The following is a 16684-nucleotide window of genomic DNA, read 5'->3' as shown; positions in this document are numbered from 1 at the left end:
ATGCTTCAAGGTGTTAGACATGTGCCGAAGCTAACTAAGAGCTTGGTTTCAACATGACAAGTTGATGATCTTGGATATACTACTGTGTTTGGAATGGTTCTTGGATAATAAAAAAAGGTAACTTGGTCATGCTCAATGACCAAAAGTCTGGCTCATTATATTCCTTGTATGTCTCTTGTGTGAAAAAGAGTTTCATCTTTGTAGCAAACTGCCTTCTATTGAGTTGTGGCATAGCCGGCTTGGTCATATGAGTTAAAAGGGAATGAAGCAATTACAACATTTTGGTTATATCCTTGTGTTAAACTATTCTGATTCTAGTTTATGTGAGCATTGCGTATACAAGAAACAAACTAGGCTTACCACTTTTCCATTAGTTAGGGAATCCTCTAGATTTAGATAATAGTGATCTATGCGGGCCTATGCTACATAAGTCTCTTAGAGGGGCATTATATTTATTGACTTTCATATATGACTCTACTTGAAAGGTATGGGTCTAACTCTTGAGAGGAAAGACAAAGTCTTTAGTGTCTTTCAAAAGTTCCTACCTATGGTCGAGAACCAGTCAGGCAAGAAGTTGAAGGCTATGCACGTTGAAAATGGAGGGAAGGAATCCTCCATTGAGTTCAATAATTTTTGTAGAAAAAGAGGAATGCATTTTCATTGGTTATGGTGCAGACAAAGAGATGGGTTATCGTCTCTGACACTCAAAATCTTGTAGAGTAATATGCAGCTCACAAGTAATCTTTTAGTGAATCAAATATGCACAAACAACTTATGAAAGAGGTTGAATATCACAAAGTAGGATTTGAGGATCGTAGCCTCAAGTCCCCAGTTACTGCTAGTAGTGCTCTAGAGAGAGCTAATGATTCCCTTGAGAGAACAGAGTCCAACAGTCAAACAATGAGGATATCTACACGTATATCTCGTGGACCTGAGTATTTTCAACCAAGGTTAGACTATCTATTGTTCACTAACTGTGGAGAGCCTACCTGCCACCAAGAGGCTATTAAGATGGAAGATAGCGTGAAGTGGGAGCATGCAATGCAATCTGAGTATAGCTTGATTATGGCACAAGTTATGGCTAATGCGACTCAAGAAGTAATAGAGTTTCCAGAGGGAAAACAAGCCTTGCCTTACAAATGGGTGTATAAGGAAAAGTACATCGCAGAAGATCCTGATCTTGAGTATAAGGCTTGATCACTTAGCATCTTCATACTTTAGGATATGCTCATTGCTAGGAAGTCCAAAGATGAGATTTTCATCTTGAAGAAGTCACTTACCACGTTGTTATCTATGAAGGATTTGGAGGTGCAAGTCACTTTCTTGGTATGCATATCAAGAGGGATAGAAAACATGGAATACTATAGTTATCTCAGGAAGAAACGTTTATCCACGTCAAGGTCTTGCAACATTTTATATGTAGGGGGGGAAGGCGACATTGAGTACCCCAATGCAAGCATATGAAAAACTTAGCAAGAATGATGCTCCCAAGTCTGATGCTAAGAAAGCAAAAATGACCAAGGTGTCATATTCTTCAATAGTTGAAAATATTATGTATCCCATGGTAAGCCACGAGACTAGAGATCGCCTTTGTAGTGGAGTGGTTAGCAAATTCATGCCAAATCATGGCAGAAAGCACTAGGAAGCAGTGAAGCGTATTTTGAGATATTTGAAAGGTACGACAGACAAGTGCTTATGCTTTGGGAATAGTGATGCATCCATTGTGGGCTATACGGATGTGGATTATGCAGGTTGTGTGGATAGTCGAAGATCCACATATGGCTATGTTTTCCTATTTGTTGGAGTATCCGTGTCATGGAGATCTTGTCTCCAAAATATACATCATCTTCCACCACAGAGGCAGAGTATGTGGCAATTTTTGATGCTATCAAGGAAGCTATATGGTTAGCTCTCCTAGTGGGAGATCTTAGCATTACTCAAACTTCAGTGTTGCATTGTGATAGTTAGAGTGCAATTGCATTAGGAAAGAACTGCGCGTTTCACTCCAAGTCAAAACACATAGAAATCCATTACCATGTGATATGGGACATATTAGCTAGCAAGTGCATTGAGCTAGGCAAAGTTCATATGGATGACAACCATTTAGATGCTCTTACAAAGAGCCTACCCTCTCAGCGTTTTCACATTGCATGGAGATGATGGGTGTAGGATGAGGCCACTTGGATTGCTTCACAATTTTATGGATGTACATACATAGGCCATTTGGGCCACACTGGCCTTCAAGTGGGATATTGTTAGGGTTTAGGCCAACTGACCGTGGATGCCCATCACATTGACCATACTAGCCTTATCTATTCTTTTGATCTTATAGAAGAATAAGGAGTAGTGAGGAATTCCCAATCTTCACGTAGAGCTCCACCAACACTTTGTGTTTGCTCTTCTTCTCCCTCTCACTCCGCACACATTGCACACTCTTTAGACATAGTCTCTCTCTTGCAGCTCATATGCATGCCACATACACACCCATGGTAAATCTTGTCATTGCCAACATGAGCATGACGGTGCACCTCACTCTTTCACATAGATAGGAATGCGTGCATGGGTCGACATTGGTAGTCCTACAAGACCTTATGCCTGAGTGAGTGTGTGTGTGTGTGTGTGTGTGTGTGTGTGTGTGTGTGTGTGTGAGTGAGAGAGAGAGAGAGAGAGAGAGAGAGAGAGAGAATTTAACCATTTTAAATATAACTTTGTTATCAATGACACTATCTATTCTCCAATCTTGCATAGAGAGAATATTCTCTTAACAAGAGAGATTATTCTTGAAGAAGAAGAAACCCTCAACTAAAGTGCACTCACTAGAAAAGAGAGACATGATAGGAAAAACAACTTTGACCCTTTGAAAAAGAAAAAAACAAGTTGATTCTTATTGAGAGAGTCCAAATTGTCTCGCCATAAGTTTATGAGAGGCTTAGAGAGTAAAGTGAGAAAGAGGCAAAACTTTCACAAGAAAGAGAGAGCAATTTATATTTTTTTCCAAGAGAATAAGAGAATACAACTAGCTCTCACAGCGGCATTGCTAGAAAAGGTAACTAATTAAACTTGCTTAGTGTGTATCTAAAACCCATGAATGATGGCACGCATGGCTATTGCTGTGCAATTTTTAAGAACGGAAAACTACTAGCCCTGCAAAGATGGGAAGTCTTTGACCAACATAAATAAGAAAGTATGACACAAGTCTTTCGACATTTGCAAATGTGAGCAAAGGGGTATTTGAACACATATGGTAGGCATGCATAAAAGCATGAAGTGTATTGCATACATAATGCACATGGCACAATGCTAAAAGCATTCTTGCATACAAATAAGTACATCTAGATGGCACATGATTGGCAATCTTTTCAAATTGGCACACTAAGCACCTCTTTCCTGTGCTCTGCTCTGGTGTGTCAAACAAAAAAGGTTGAGAACCCTTTTTTTTAAAGGCATAAGGTTTGTCACCTCTAACATACATCCTTTAATACACACAAAGAAGACATTTAATTTGCCTTCTAAAGTATAAGCATTGAGAGTATGTTAGCATAAAAATATACAAAATTAGCTAAAGTTGACTATTTGGATAATGGAAGCGAGACAAGATCTTTAAACTTAGACCCTTAGATTTGGAACACCCATTGAGATAATTAAAGACACTTTGGTACCAATTTAAAGGTATCTACGGCTACCTTAATATATAATATAATTTTGTCAAAAGGTGGTTTGTCCATGATCACCTGAGTCTTTTCATAGACTCATCCACAATAGACAAGTAGATAGTCATCCATCTGAGTTAGTCTCTCGTTTTTAAATACTCAGATGATGGAAGAATCTTAGATTGTCATCTTAGGATGAGTTTGTCCTTAGTTTGGTACAAATGATAAAAAAAGAACAAAAAGAAAGAAGAAAATACACACAATGTTACCAATTCTTATATAACAATTTAGATACTAGTCTCAATGAATAAGAATCTATGATTCTCAAATGAGTCCGTCAACAATGGGAACTTGAATGAAACCATATCATTATGGGATGCATGGTTTCACTTTGTATATGTTTTTGTGCTCAACTTCTACACAAAGATAGAAAGTAAAGTCCAGGAGGCTGCTACACCCGGACAACGAAGTTTTATTTGAGGATATATAACTTCCTTAAGAGAGGAAGAGGTAGAAGATAAGAGAACAAGGAAAGATCATGAGCTACCCTTGTAGTAGCCTAAGTGTAAACTATTATGGCTAAAGACTAGCAACCAATCAAGAGCTCGATGTAAGTGTCAAGGAAAAGAAGTCACTCTACCCAGTGACACCATTACGTGAGAAACTTATGAAACCTATTAACTTTTGGTATTAAAATAAATTCCCAACTAGAAAGAGCACTCTTTTGTGAGAAAAATGAAGATTATTGGTCTGGAAAGAACCAAGGAAGTGTATGGGTACATACTGATCAAGCTAACTTTTCTGATAAAAAACATATACTTATAGACTTCTCTCATTGAAGAAACATCATCTTCTTCCTTCTTCAACATCTCTTCCTCCTCCCACAGAAGCATCACAAAAATTTACAAAGCTCTTCAAAACATGTGCATGCTTCTCTTTAGATGAGTTTTATTTACAGTAGCATATGCATACAAAATAACTTTTCCATTGTCTTCTCTAGTCTTAGCAAGAATAATTGGTGAGCAAAGATGCTGATGTTGAAAGTATTAGACATTGTTAAAACATGAATGTAATACCCTAGATTCCTAGAGCTCAAAGAGAGATCTTGTTTGAATTGTGGGTTGCACGATTCAGACAACCAAAGCTCAAGGTATGGCCATTTTTGTAAAGGGATGTCGTGCACATGTGACTGCGTACTCCTTTGATCAAGAGATTCATCTCCCCTCACAAATTTCACATCTGATGATAGAATCTTGATCATGAAGTTTTTCTTGAAGGAAAGCATAATAGGTGATGTTATCTCTCCCTTAAAATCATAGTCATCGTTGACTATTGGAGTTCTTGAGTCCCTCGTGAATGCTGCAAAATTTTATGGCTCCACATTTTGGCATGACCATTTTCATTGACTTCATAGAATGAAATATAAATTTTATACCGATATTGCCTCTCTAGATTAATTAGAGAAAATCAAATTTGAATCAATTTCCATCACATAAATATATTCTCAATGGCTTTTGAATGTTTCAAAAACATATAGCCATCTAGAGTCTAGCATGATCATTCTCATTACTTTGTAGGCTAGGGAGAGAAAATGATGTTTTAAACCTCAAATTTATTCTTAATTCCTTTAAAGATGGTAAGATGTTACTTTAAAGTAAGGTGTTAGAAAATGAATTCCAATGGATTTAAAGTTTGTTAAAGCTCTTACCAAAACTGATTACTCTTTCCTTACATCAAGTTGTCCTTGGGGACTATGAGTCATCTTAGGAAAGCAAAGACTTGGTGCTCATGATCCTCATTTGAGCAACAACACCATTCCATAGTAGGTGGTTAGTCTACTTGATGCTTGAGGGCATAATATGTCGTAAGCGATCTTTCCGCAATAGATGGCTAGTGTGTGCAGTGCTTGAGGGATATAGCCCGCTGCAAGTATGTCTTCTTGTATGCAAACCTCTAAAAAAATTAGAACTTTAATAAGAGATAAGAGGAATAAAGATAAATCATTGCTTCATAAAACCCAATTTTAAATCAGTGTCTTACATCTTAACACCTTACCTGGTCCATTTCCTTTAAAAAGGAGGAATCTTTTTAGATCTCCTCTTGCTCGATTTTTCAAGTGTGCATACCTTCGCCTAATTTGAAGGCAAAGGTGTACCAACTCCCCCCCCCCCCCCCCCCCCCCCTCACGATCTCTGCAATTCCCATGCCATCAATGCATCCCCTTCCATGCCTCCTAGCAATGTGCTCCCCTATGTCCATGAGCAATGCAACACAGAGCTATATACACAGACAAAGCCTCATCATGTCCATGCGTTTTCACGTACACACATAACGTCGAGTTTCTAAGGATGACGAGCAAGAGAAGCACAAACTACTTAGGAGAAGTACACATTGCATGGATATGTTGAAATTGTAATGGGAAGGAGAGAGAGAATCTTAGGGATGATGAGATGGTAGCGTAGTAGGGAAAATGAGGGGGAAGTCTGCAATCTGCACTAAAACAAAGCTTCTCTGGCAACAACTTTCCACTGCCATGTAATGCATTTTGAAACACACGATCAGAGTCGACGATTGTGTTCTTAGGTGTAGGGGATCACCTAAAGAGAGGGGCACCTCGTTGAAAATCTCGTTCCTCTCTCTATGGCTCCTCTCGACAGCCCCATGCCGCCTACTCTGGCTCTCTATCCGCACTGGTCTTGACACACAAAGTTCACCAGAATGCGCTTAACACTTTTCCAATGAGTCAAGGAATAAATGTGTCTCTCTGTCTGCATTGCTCGTGATGCTATGCACCCCATATGTCTCTCTTTCTCACGACTTGGCTAACTAGACCACATGCCTACACAATTAAAAATATGCCTTTCTCTCCAAGTTGCTCTCAACACATCTCTCTCTCTCTCTCTCTCTCAAGGAAGTGATGTATGCATTTCTCACCCTTTTAGCCCTTCCTCCTGTTTACGCATTCACAAGCCTTATTGGATGTGCATAACAACCACTAGTGGAATGTACCTTGAAAGATCTTTGATGCAATAGCCAAAGGTTTTGTCCTTAACACGATGTAGTATGGTGTGCTTTTATCTTTAGAATAATATCTAGAAGATCACACAAATACTTCCTTCTCTCTCTCTCTCTCTCTCTCTCTCTCTCTCTCTCTCTCTCTCTCTCGCGGGTGACCACATGTTGCTTTTACAAGTCTTCTATACTAATCGACAAGCAGCTACGTGACCTTTTGCTACATGTGCACAAAATCATAATGAGATTAGCAGAGAGGACTCTTGATGTACTCCTTTATTATTTGAGAGGTAGCCCATAGGTTACACATACTATGGTCCCATAGGTAACTTTCTAGAGTCTACCCCTAGAGGATGTGAACTTAGAAGGGTTTCACATAGAGACACTAGACGACATCCACTTCATTCAACACTTTTCTGTTAAACGAAGCCCTCAAGAGCTAACTTTGCCAATTTTTTGGAGGAATTGGCATAGGCAAAGCCAAGTAATTTTGGAGGAGCTTACACGTAGAAGATAGGGCAGATTTTGCGCTATGAAGGCTCTCTCAACATCAGCACAACAAATGTCGGTTTTTTGCGTGAAAGCGCTCTTATTGTACTTTTCTCTCCCTCATGGCAAATGTGGCAAAGTTGCCAACTTTTTCAAACTCCTAGACTTGTGCCCCTTCTCATCAACACACCTTCAACAACAAGGTGCTCAAGTTCTGCTTTGATGATCGAGTTCTAGAAGGGGTTGAAAAGCACGGGCTTCCTATCTAGGCAGCTTTGAGCCATGGGCGTCAGGTTAAGTTTTGCTTGCTCATCAAGTGTTGAGAGAACAGAGACTAGTTCCAATCTCTATCTTGCCACCCATATCATCACGAAATACTGCAAGCTTATCCTCTCTGATGCCCTCATTTTCTGCATCATGGCCATCAATTAGTTATAATTCCTCCGCTAAACACCTGTAGCTAATCCCACATAACAATTCCACTTTACTCTTGCACTAATTTTGAAGACATCCTAGTGCCATTTTCTGTCTCTCCATGCCTCATTCTATGGCGATCCTGACACATTTCTCTACGTAACTACTTCACCGTGTTCGCAATCTCGGGGGGTTCATTATGTGTAAAACTACCATATCACGTGCGTTCAAGACATGTTTGTAAATCCCCTTATCTGTGAGTTTTTTAAGGAATAAAATATACCCATTTCTTTTAAAATCTGTAAGCTTTTTTCAAATTTGAAAAATAGTATCCCTTCTGTATATATATTTATGTCAGTTTGAAGAACTTTAAATACGTTTTTGTTGAACTCACGTGATAGGTTACATTTTTTTTAGGTGACCTACCCGGGTTCGCAATACCCATTAGTCTGATCGATCCGTACCTCTCTTCCATCAATCAAACTATTCAAGAAGCTTCCCATCTTGCTTAAATTTGCACAAGGAACACTATAAAGTCATGTCATGTGCCCCTGTCATCATCTTCCCCAGACGATCCAAAAAGAACCCATATGCAGATTGCGGCCTCGCTGAGTTCGAGCGCTTGTTTGCAGAGCTTGAAGAAAAAAGAAAGAAGTTGCTTGTTCATTTGGGCACCCCATTGTCCCTTGTCAGGTTTGCAATTGGATCAGATGAAACAAAATGGATCTCCGACAATAGAGATGTCTTGAATGATGGAAAATCCACTCGAACAGGTAATGCTAAAAGTGCTGCCTCTTCCTTTGATCAAATTCACCCCTCAGATATAAAGATCGGTGAAGATGCCCATGCCAACATCATTGTGGATGGGAAGTTTACATGCATGGCGCTGGAATAAGCTGAAACAAGTAGCTAACTATCCTCACCCACACACACACGAAATAGGTCTTGTAGATCTTGTAAACCTTTTTTGTTGGTATCTGAGTTCACATTGTCTTTGTTGTTGCAAGTGCGAGTGCCATTTGCTGAATCAACATCCACCTCAATGTTATGAGCCCTAATAGTTAGTGCCGGCTCCGCTTGAAGGTTGTACACCCTCTCTCCATAAAGTTTCAAGCATGTTTCCTTCAATGAAAATTGGGACACACCTAATGCAAGCATCATGTTCACCTAATGCTTACATATGTTTCCTTGTTCAGAACACGAACATGTGCAACAAGCCTAGCAGGTTCAGGGTGTACATAGTGTGTACTAGGTTAAGATTTGAATGATTGCCACTACGGCATGAACACCCTCATCCCAAGAAACTATCGTGACATGCTCATCGAGAATGTGTGATGCTCTCTCAAAAGAGTTCTCCACTACCTCCTTCTCTATTGCATGATTACGAATGAAACCATTATCTTTCCAGCATCTGTACATACCAATAATACGATAGAGCTTACAAAATTAATTCATGAAGCAGCCAATCAACACGTCGACCAACCATCTTCTTAGATCTCCCTAAAAATTTGGTCTTGCGAACACCATGGTATGCTTCAATGGCCCCATTTGTGTCTTGCCCAGAGTGTTGCATTGTCCTTGCTGCACGAACCCACATATCTACACATATATTAAGTAAGCAATTCTTGGCCAAGAAACATGCATGAGTGCATAGAATTCAATCTCCAATACCTTACCAATTTTAGGTTGCCAATAAGTTTCAAAATACTCCAAGAAGGCCTCTTCCACATGGAAGTCATCTAGAAATGTGTCTATCATGTGTTGAATTCTTTCTCTTGTCTCTGTCTCAGTTGTGCAGGAGGGCCCTCGTGAGTGCATGATCACCCCTAGTTGACGAAACATCATAGCCCTTGGCCAATCTTGCACCTTTCTCACAAGATGCTCTAGCCAACACCACCTCACATGCCACAAGCAAAGGTAGATGGGTACGTTGAAGACCTCCCTATGCAAAACGAGCTTCAATGTGTAAGCAAAGAATACATTAAAGAGAATTGGAATTGCATTCAAAAAATGACCCTATACTTGATTGCGTTTATTTCAGTTTTTGCATCATCTACCATGAAAGCAACAGGCATCATCTCCATTTGCGATAAAGTTGGTTGCTTAGCCTTCCCTGGATCCAAGAATCTCATGAGACCCATTGAAGGCATGTGGATCCCCTTGTTCTACCTCTCCAGCTCAATAACCCTATGGATGACATCACAAACTCTTTGTTGTTGCTCCTCTATGCTAGTTGCTCCCGTTTTGGATTGTAGGACATCTAACCAACCCACATGATAGGGTGACCTGTGTATAGGTCGGTTACAGTTTTGTTTGAAGTTCATACTCCCAATTTCATTTAGAAACGCTTCATCTAGGATTAAGGTGCTAGGGTTGTCCTTTGAACTAGATGCAATGTGGCTCTCTATGGGTTGACCCCTTAGTGGTTGCTAACTTAGGAGCACTCGATTACTCGACTAGCATGGATGTGGAGATAGGGGCCTTCGCCTTTAGCTCCCTCCATTGCTCTGCCTTGCGTAGGCTCTCGATTTTATTTTCCCTAGATACAATGATATATCGCTCAACGTCTTGCACTTTGGCAAGGCTTCTCTTATTAGGTAATATAACCTCAAAGGGGAATAGCTCTGAAGATTCAGGGGGTGCAGTGAATGGAGTATTCACATGCACGCTCTCCAGGAGCATGGGGTCTACGTTGGTCATGAATGGTGAATTTACTTCCCCACCCCCTTCATTTACATCGCTAGCTCCACGTTCGGAGCGAGTGGCTCTACTCAAAGTCTATTTCAAGCGATTAAACCTCGGCCCGAGTCGTGGGCCCATGGCATGCATGTCTTGGCTTAAACTATTGGGATTAGTCCTCGATTCAATTACTTAAAATAGTCTTTTCCTAGTCGGGAAGAAGGCTAAAATTAGTAATTTCAAGGGGTAAGTGTCAAGGAAATGGTGGAGGACTTCAAGGCCTTGGCCCACATGCCCACCCTCACTTGAAGTTCTAGTTTTATATATATATATAGTGTCTATACTATATCATAAGACTGAGGACTAAGACCTAGACTTGGGCTTGGGAATGATCCCGATCCTTTCTTTTAAAATAATAATTTTTTCAAATTTTGTTTTTGTTTTGGTCTCAGATTTTTTGAGCGGGTTTTTAAATTTTATTTAATTTTTTGAAAAAGAACTTGTGTGGATATTGCTGCACGTGGGCGCCAAGTTCACGCGCGCATATAGCTTCTCCTAGCAGCTCTGTCTAACCTACCTATATCTAACAGTACTAATTAACACTAATTAGCACTGCACACAACACTTCTTAACACAAAAAATTGCACACTCACAGACTACTCAACCTGCTCATTGTTTGCTGCTCACGGTCTGCTGCACATTACCGATCTACACTAACTACCATATCTGCTAACCACTGCACATTACAGCCACTTAACAGACCTAACACAACTCAACAAAAACCAAAAAATGATAGAAGTGATTAGCTTCATGAGGTAGCATTGAGTGCTCGCTCAAGCTTAGTGGAAGGTAGTTCCCTACAGCGGGGCCAAAAATGTGCGCTTTGCTGCCCGTGTCCGAGGCTGGAAACTTGTCAAAACACCATGTGTGAGCCACAAATGGCTGCAAGCACACAATTAGACAGTCCCAACAAGCTCAAAGGGGCAATGATGTGTCACTCAATGCTTCCGTCGTGAAGGATCTTGTGCCGTGAAGAAGAAGGAGCCACCACCGTCACCTCGCCGCCGCAATGCTCGATCACTCTCTCTCTCTCTCTCTCTCTCTCTCTCTCTCTCTCTCTCTCTCAAGCATACACACACACACACACACACATACACACCTGTGAGCACATGAAGGAGAAGGAGATAGAGGTAGAGCAAGAGCACTTCTTAGCATGCACCTCAAAGAATGAGGATTTTAGGTCAAAATAGACCTTTTATAATAATCTGACCCATTCACACATGAACGTCCACAATGGTCAATCGTTGCAAAAATACTTTGAAAATAAGATAAATGGTGCGCCTCTCATCAGTGATCACCTAAACACTTATAGGATCGACAAGCCCGGTCCATGACTTAAATAAGTAATAAGACGTCTGTCAAAGGTGATAGGGTGTCCATAAGGGTTAAAAGGTTCCAATCACTTAATAGCAATTTGTATGCATGCATGAAAAAGGGGCTAGTTTGTGATGAAATATTTATGTATATTCAACCAGCCCGTTGTTTACACCTTGAAGTATTCCTATCACTAGTGTTGTTGCAGGAGTGAAGACACAATTTTGGTCATTTGGTAATCCACCTAAACTCATTCTTATGAATCTTATAATTCCCCATTATATAATGGAGAGATAGGAAATTAGGAGTCGAGTTCCCTATTTCATGAGAATAAGAGATGATAAAATGTATGATGTTGTTTTCCTTTGCTAATAGTGGTTTGAATTCACTAGATGTAAGTCTTCTATGTGTTGTCATTATATGAGTTTCGTGCAAATAAAGACATGCATTTGCGTTGATTTATCAAGGCCACATACAAAACAATGTTTGAGAATGAAATTGATCCATCCATGAGTGTGTCTTGCTTCGACCAAGACAATTGATTTCTTCTACGATGTTGTGGGAATTGGTCATGAAATAAATCACTCTATCTTCAATAAACGAGTTTTGGCTATTATTACTTTCAATATTGATGATCTTGTAGAAAGTGTTTTACCATTATGTAATTCTTCAATGACAGCTAAAAGGTTTAAAGGTATTGTACGTATGTGATTCAAATGTTTAGAGACAAATTCTTGGAACAAGGGATGATGCACATAGTCTATCTTAGTTCGGAGAACATGTGATCCAAAAATATCGACATTTTTAAGAAAGTTTGCAAAGCAATTATGTGAATGGCATCCTTAGTCTAACTAATGAGATCAAACGGTTCAACAAAAAGTCTAAGTGGGTTTTAATAGAGTGTAACTAAGGTTTCTTGTATATCTCCAGCCAGAGAAAACTTGTAGACATGATAATCCTGGTATACCGTTCATGGGTCAATGATATCCATAAACTTATTGCAAAATAATAAGCTTACAAATGTACTAGGTGATTTATTTCTTTTACTGCAACTGAAGTAACTTTTTGTTCTTAAAAATAAGTGTGTGTACACATTCTTCAAAAGATGAGACATCTAACACTTTTGGAGTGTCTCCAAGATCGTGTCAATGCATTTTACTCGTTGACCCCATGCTACTTAGGGTGTTGTGACTCTTTTTAGCCTATCTTTCACCTTCAAAGGTTGGAAGTGTTTCAATGGTGATGGAGACCAGGAGGCCATGATATTTTTCTATTAGTGGATATCCAAGTGAGTATCGCAGTACTAGTCCCTTAGCTACCTCAATCATGCGTTCTTTTCTTACAGTAGTTAATAGCTTGTTACATATTTCTTGAATTTTTTTTGCATCTTGGATGACACTCATCCAAGTAGTGCGTGTCATCCCATAGTTGGAGTTTGTGAGCAAGATATTGAATAAGTTAGAGACTGTTCCTTAAGAAACCCAAAAAATTACGAAAAATTCTCATTACTACAAAGGTGCTTACTACTAAATACTCATGTTGGGAATATTGAGTCACTTAATGTATTTGGATATTAAACCATTCAAACTTTTAAGTTTTTTTCCAAATTCTTATTTGTATTTAGGTTGATATTCCAAGAAAAGGCCTAAAAAGCATGTCGTAAAGCGTTATTTATGCATTGTACACCACAAGACAAAGGAAATCTATAGAAATTTTGGTAGCATCTTGTTTGTCGCATATAACTTTTTCAAAAAACCTTTCCTCCCATATACAAGAGCCCCATAAAGGTGATTTGTGTGTATTGTAAAAGCATATTGAAGTAGAAAAGGAGTAAAAAGGCTAATGCGAGCTTTCACAAATGCAACAATATTGAGGAATATGCAGCAATAGTTTGACTGATAGATGATGTAACGTTTAAGACATTGTAGAGCAAGAAAAGCGAAAATCAAATTACATTACATCAATACTAATGGGGATAAACTTACATTATAGAAATAATGGCTTTTGCAAATAATGATGAGAGAGGGATTTTTGTGTTTATACTTGTTAATTGGTTAATAATCCAGGTAACAATCAATTTGGGTGTGGGTAGCTAAAAGTGTACATAGTCAGAGTTTCCCGAGGGTCATCATTGTTAGAATATTAAGGCCTGATGTATCTTGAGGGTGAAAATTTGACCCTAGCACGTTATGGTTATTCACAGTGTTTACAATGTAGGGCATGAAAGAATAAAAATAAACTAAGAGCCAACAGGTCCAATGAGAAGTAAATTATTGTAGGGAATGCCATAATAACAATTTATAACATCAACGTGGAAAGGAATTTTTTAAAGAATTTTTTAAAAAATAACTCTTCCTCAAGGCTTTTAGACATCTAATTGACTGTTAATATTGTAGTAGATTCTAAAGCCTAAAAGTAACAACTTAATAACAATGATCGCTGACTGCAATCCATAGATATCTGTTGATAGACCAAAAAGGTAAGAGATAGAGCGAGAGCCCAAGAATTGGTGTACATATCCATCAAAGCCCCGCAAGCACGATAGCCCATGGTTATCTCACTTGTTGTGTATGTATGTGTATGATTACATCAACAATAGATACCTTACTCTAACTCAACATGATCGCCATCTTCATCCTCTTTAACAGTCAAAGTTGCACCTAGCCCCTTCAAATGTGACAGATACTACATATTTGGGTAACTAAGGCTATGTATATAAGACATATCATAATTTTACGTGTAAAAGAAAATGGAGCAATGACATAAAATTGACCAGCCTATTACCAATGTACAAGGAAGGTGTGCCTCATCTTAGCCTAACGTCTGTTAAAAGAAAGCCTAGTGTTAGCGATTGTATCAAGCCGAGGAAGGATTGGTCATGGTAAGCTTGGGATCTCGGACGAAGTTGGAGATTGTAGCACAAGGATTATAATGGTACTTGGGCAGGCTTAAACAATGATTGTAAAAGAAAACAATTGTTTATGCTTGGCTTCTAGCAAGATCCTAGCTCTTATTGAAGGGTATGCTTGTTGCAAAATTGCCTTAACACGGCACATGAACAAAAACGAATGTGCATATCTTGATGGTTTACCATACGCATTCAGACACTCAGGCTCGCACATAATAGCACCATCAAGGGACTTGATAGCCTGCAGGACAACCCACCTCCTATCCAAGTGGTGAGAATCAGGAGGAAAATTCACCTCCTCCTGCACAATGGCACTCCCACGAAGGATAGCAGTGCGTAGAAGTGGTGAAGAGATGCACACAATACGGTCTCCATTTTCTTCCTCAGTTGCGTCAAAGACCCCTTGGGAAATGAAGTTGCGCAACAGAACGACTGTCTTCCGTTCACATTGAAGTTCCTCTACTTCTAGCAAGTTCACCATTAAAGGATAGATTTCCTTCTTATTTGCATCATGTCTGACAAATGGCATAATTCGGTTGTATGTGGCCATGCCAAATACGTAAAGCCCCAAACAATAAGACTTAGCCCGATGAAGCCATGCCTTCAGCGTCCACAATGCCTCTTGCACAAGGAATGCCAAACACGTGCCAGTTAAGCTCGTGTGGCCCCATGTCCACTGCATGATTGAACTCGCTATCGAATCGACCTCCATGTGGAAACTTGGTCGATCAGCAATTGCCTGTTGTAGTAAAATGACGGAATTTTGTTGAAATGAGCACATGATCGTGAGGGAAAGGAGAAAGCCTGCTTGGAGTAGACCCTACATCATTGTCACGACCACCTCCTAGTGCATCTTGCACACGCTTATGATACTGAGCTTCAATGATATCACGCACACACTCCGTTCCAACTAGGAGAAAACAATAAACATTGTATCTTTTGGGTGTCAAAAGAGCTAGTTGACAATCCTTATTGGCTAATGGGTGTAGTTGGTGGTCAAGAAGGTATGAGTGTATGCAAGGCATGATGCTCTAGAGTTGGTGAAGTTGGTAGGCGATGCCAACCCTGCATGGAGAGTGGCTGGTTAGCAGTCGATCGAGGTGTTGATAGGGACAACTATATATAGAGAGAAAGAGAGCTGTAAGGGTGGCCAACACATCGAAGGTCACTGATGGGTTGTTGGCTTGCCATGTGCGAGCTACATGGAGGTGGTAACTGCCACTCGAGGGGTTGAGTAGAGCTGGCTGTAGCAAACTAGGGGGAGAGAGAGTTTAAGATAGAGAGAAACAAGTAGTTTCTGTGTGGGTGTGGCCGCCAGTTGAGAGAGAGAGAGAGAGAGAGAGAGAGAGAGAGAGAGAGATGGTCTGCATGCTGATAGGTGAACAAGAGGGAGAAAAGAGAAAGAGGGGGTTGGTGAACATGCTACAGGCAATGGCCGATCACAAGGTTGGTGAGTGAGGGATAGAGAGAGAGAGAGTGTGTGTTTGACTAATTCCACCTCATGCAGGCCCGAAGGTCTACATGTTGATCATGCAGATGATTACAGGTTGTGGGGAAGCTGGGTGTCCAAAGGTGTGGTTTAGCATCCTGTTGCACGACAGAGGAGTGCGATTTCTTGGAGGTGGTGGGTTTGGAGATGGGGAGTTGTCTAAGGACAATGCATGTCAGTGTTGTTTGCCGACGTCAAGCACTTGTGTAAACGATGACACATTTCTGCTAGCCTGCACGTTGCTCTTTGATCCCCCCATCGTGGGACAGGGTCCCATGCGGAAGAGAGAGAATTGGAGAAAAAAATAAAACTAAATTAAATAACAGTTAAGAAAATAGAATGAAGTATGCTTCCAGTCTGAGCCAAAATCTATTCTCATGCAATTTTCTCAACTTCCCTATGCCTATATCATTGGAAGTCGTGGCGCACACGAAGTCTTCTTCGTCGGTTCGCTTGTAGAATTTTGTATATATCTAGCTATGAGAACTGATGCGAATGTGCTGTATAATTCAATGGGGTTCAACATGAAACCCCTATGATGCTCCACTACTCCAGTAGGTGATGAAAAATAGGCAATTTTCAATATTACTTACCTTTTATCTTTATCTATACTAGTCTCTTAATTATGTCTTTGAAGAAACAATAAACCATGCTAGAAAAAATGAAATA

The 16684-nt window shown here is 39.9% G+C and overlaps 1 protein-coding gene across 1 annotated transcript; it reads right to left on the bottom strand.

Annotated features, from left to right (window-relative positions):
- Window positions 1-14566: 14566 nt before the first annotated feature.
- Window positions 14567-15208, bottom strand: LOC147430423 (uncharacterized). Its single transcript, XM_086495139.1, has one exon. It carries the CDS (start codon window positions 15206-15208, stop codon window positions 14567-14569), a length of 642 nt encoding a protein of 213 aa, XP_086351265.1.
- Window positions 15209-16684: the final 1476 nt, after the last annotated feature.

This window comes from Adiantum capillus-veneris, chromosome 22, assembly GCF_014529385.1.
Source record: "Adiantum capillus-veneris isolate H3 chromosome 22, ASM1452938v2, whole genome shotgun sequence".
Classification (NCBI taxonomy): Eukaryota; Viridiplantae; Streptophyta; class Polypodiopsida; order Polypodiales; family Pteridaceae; genus Adiantum; species Adiantum capillus-veneris.
The sequence above is the reverse complement of the archived record's forward strand: the minus strand, read 5'-3'. Positions and strand labels throughout refer to the sequence as shown.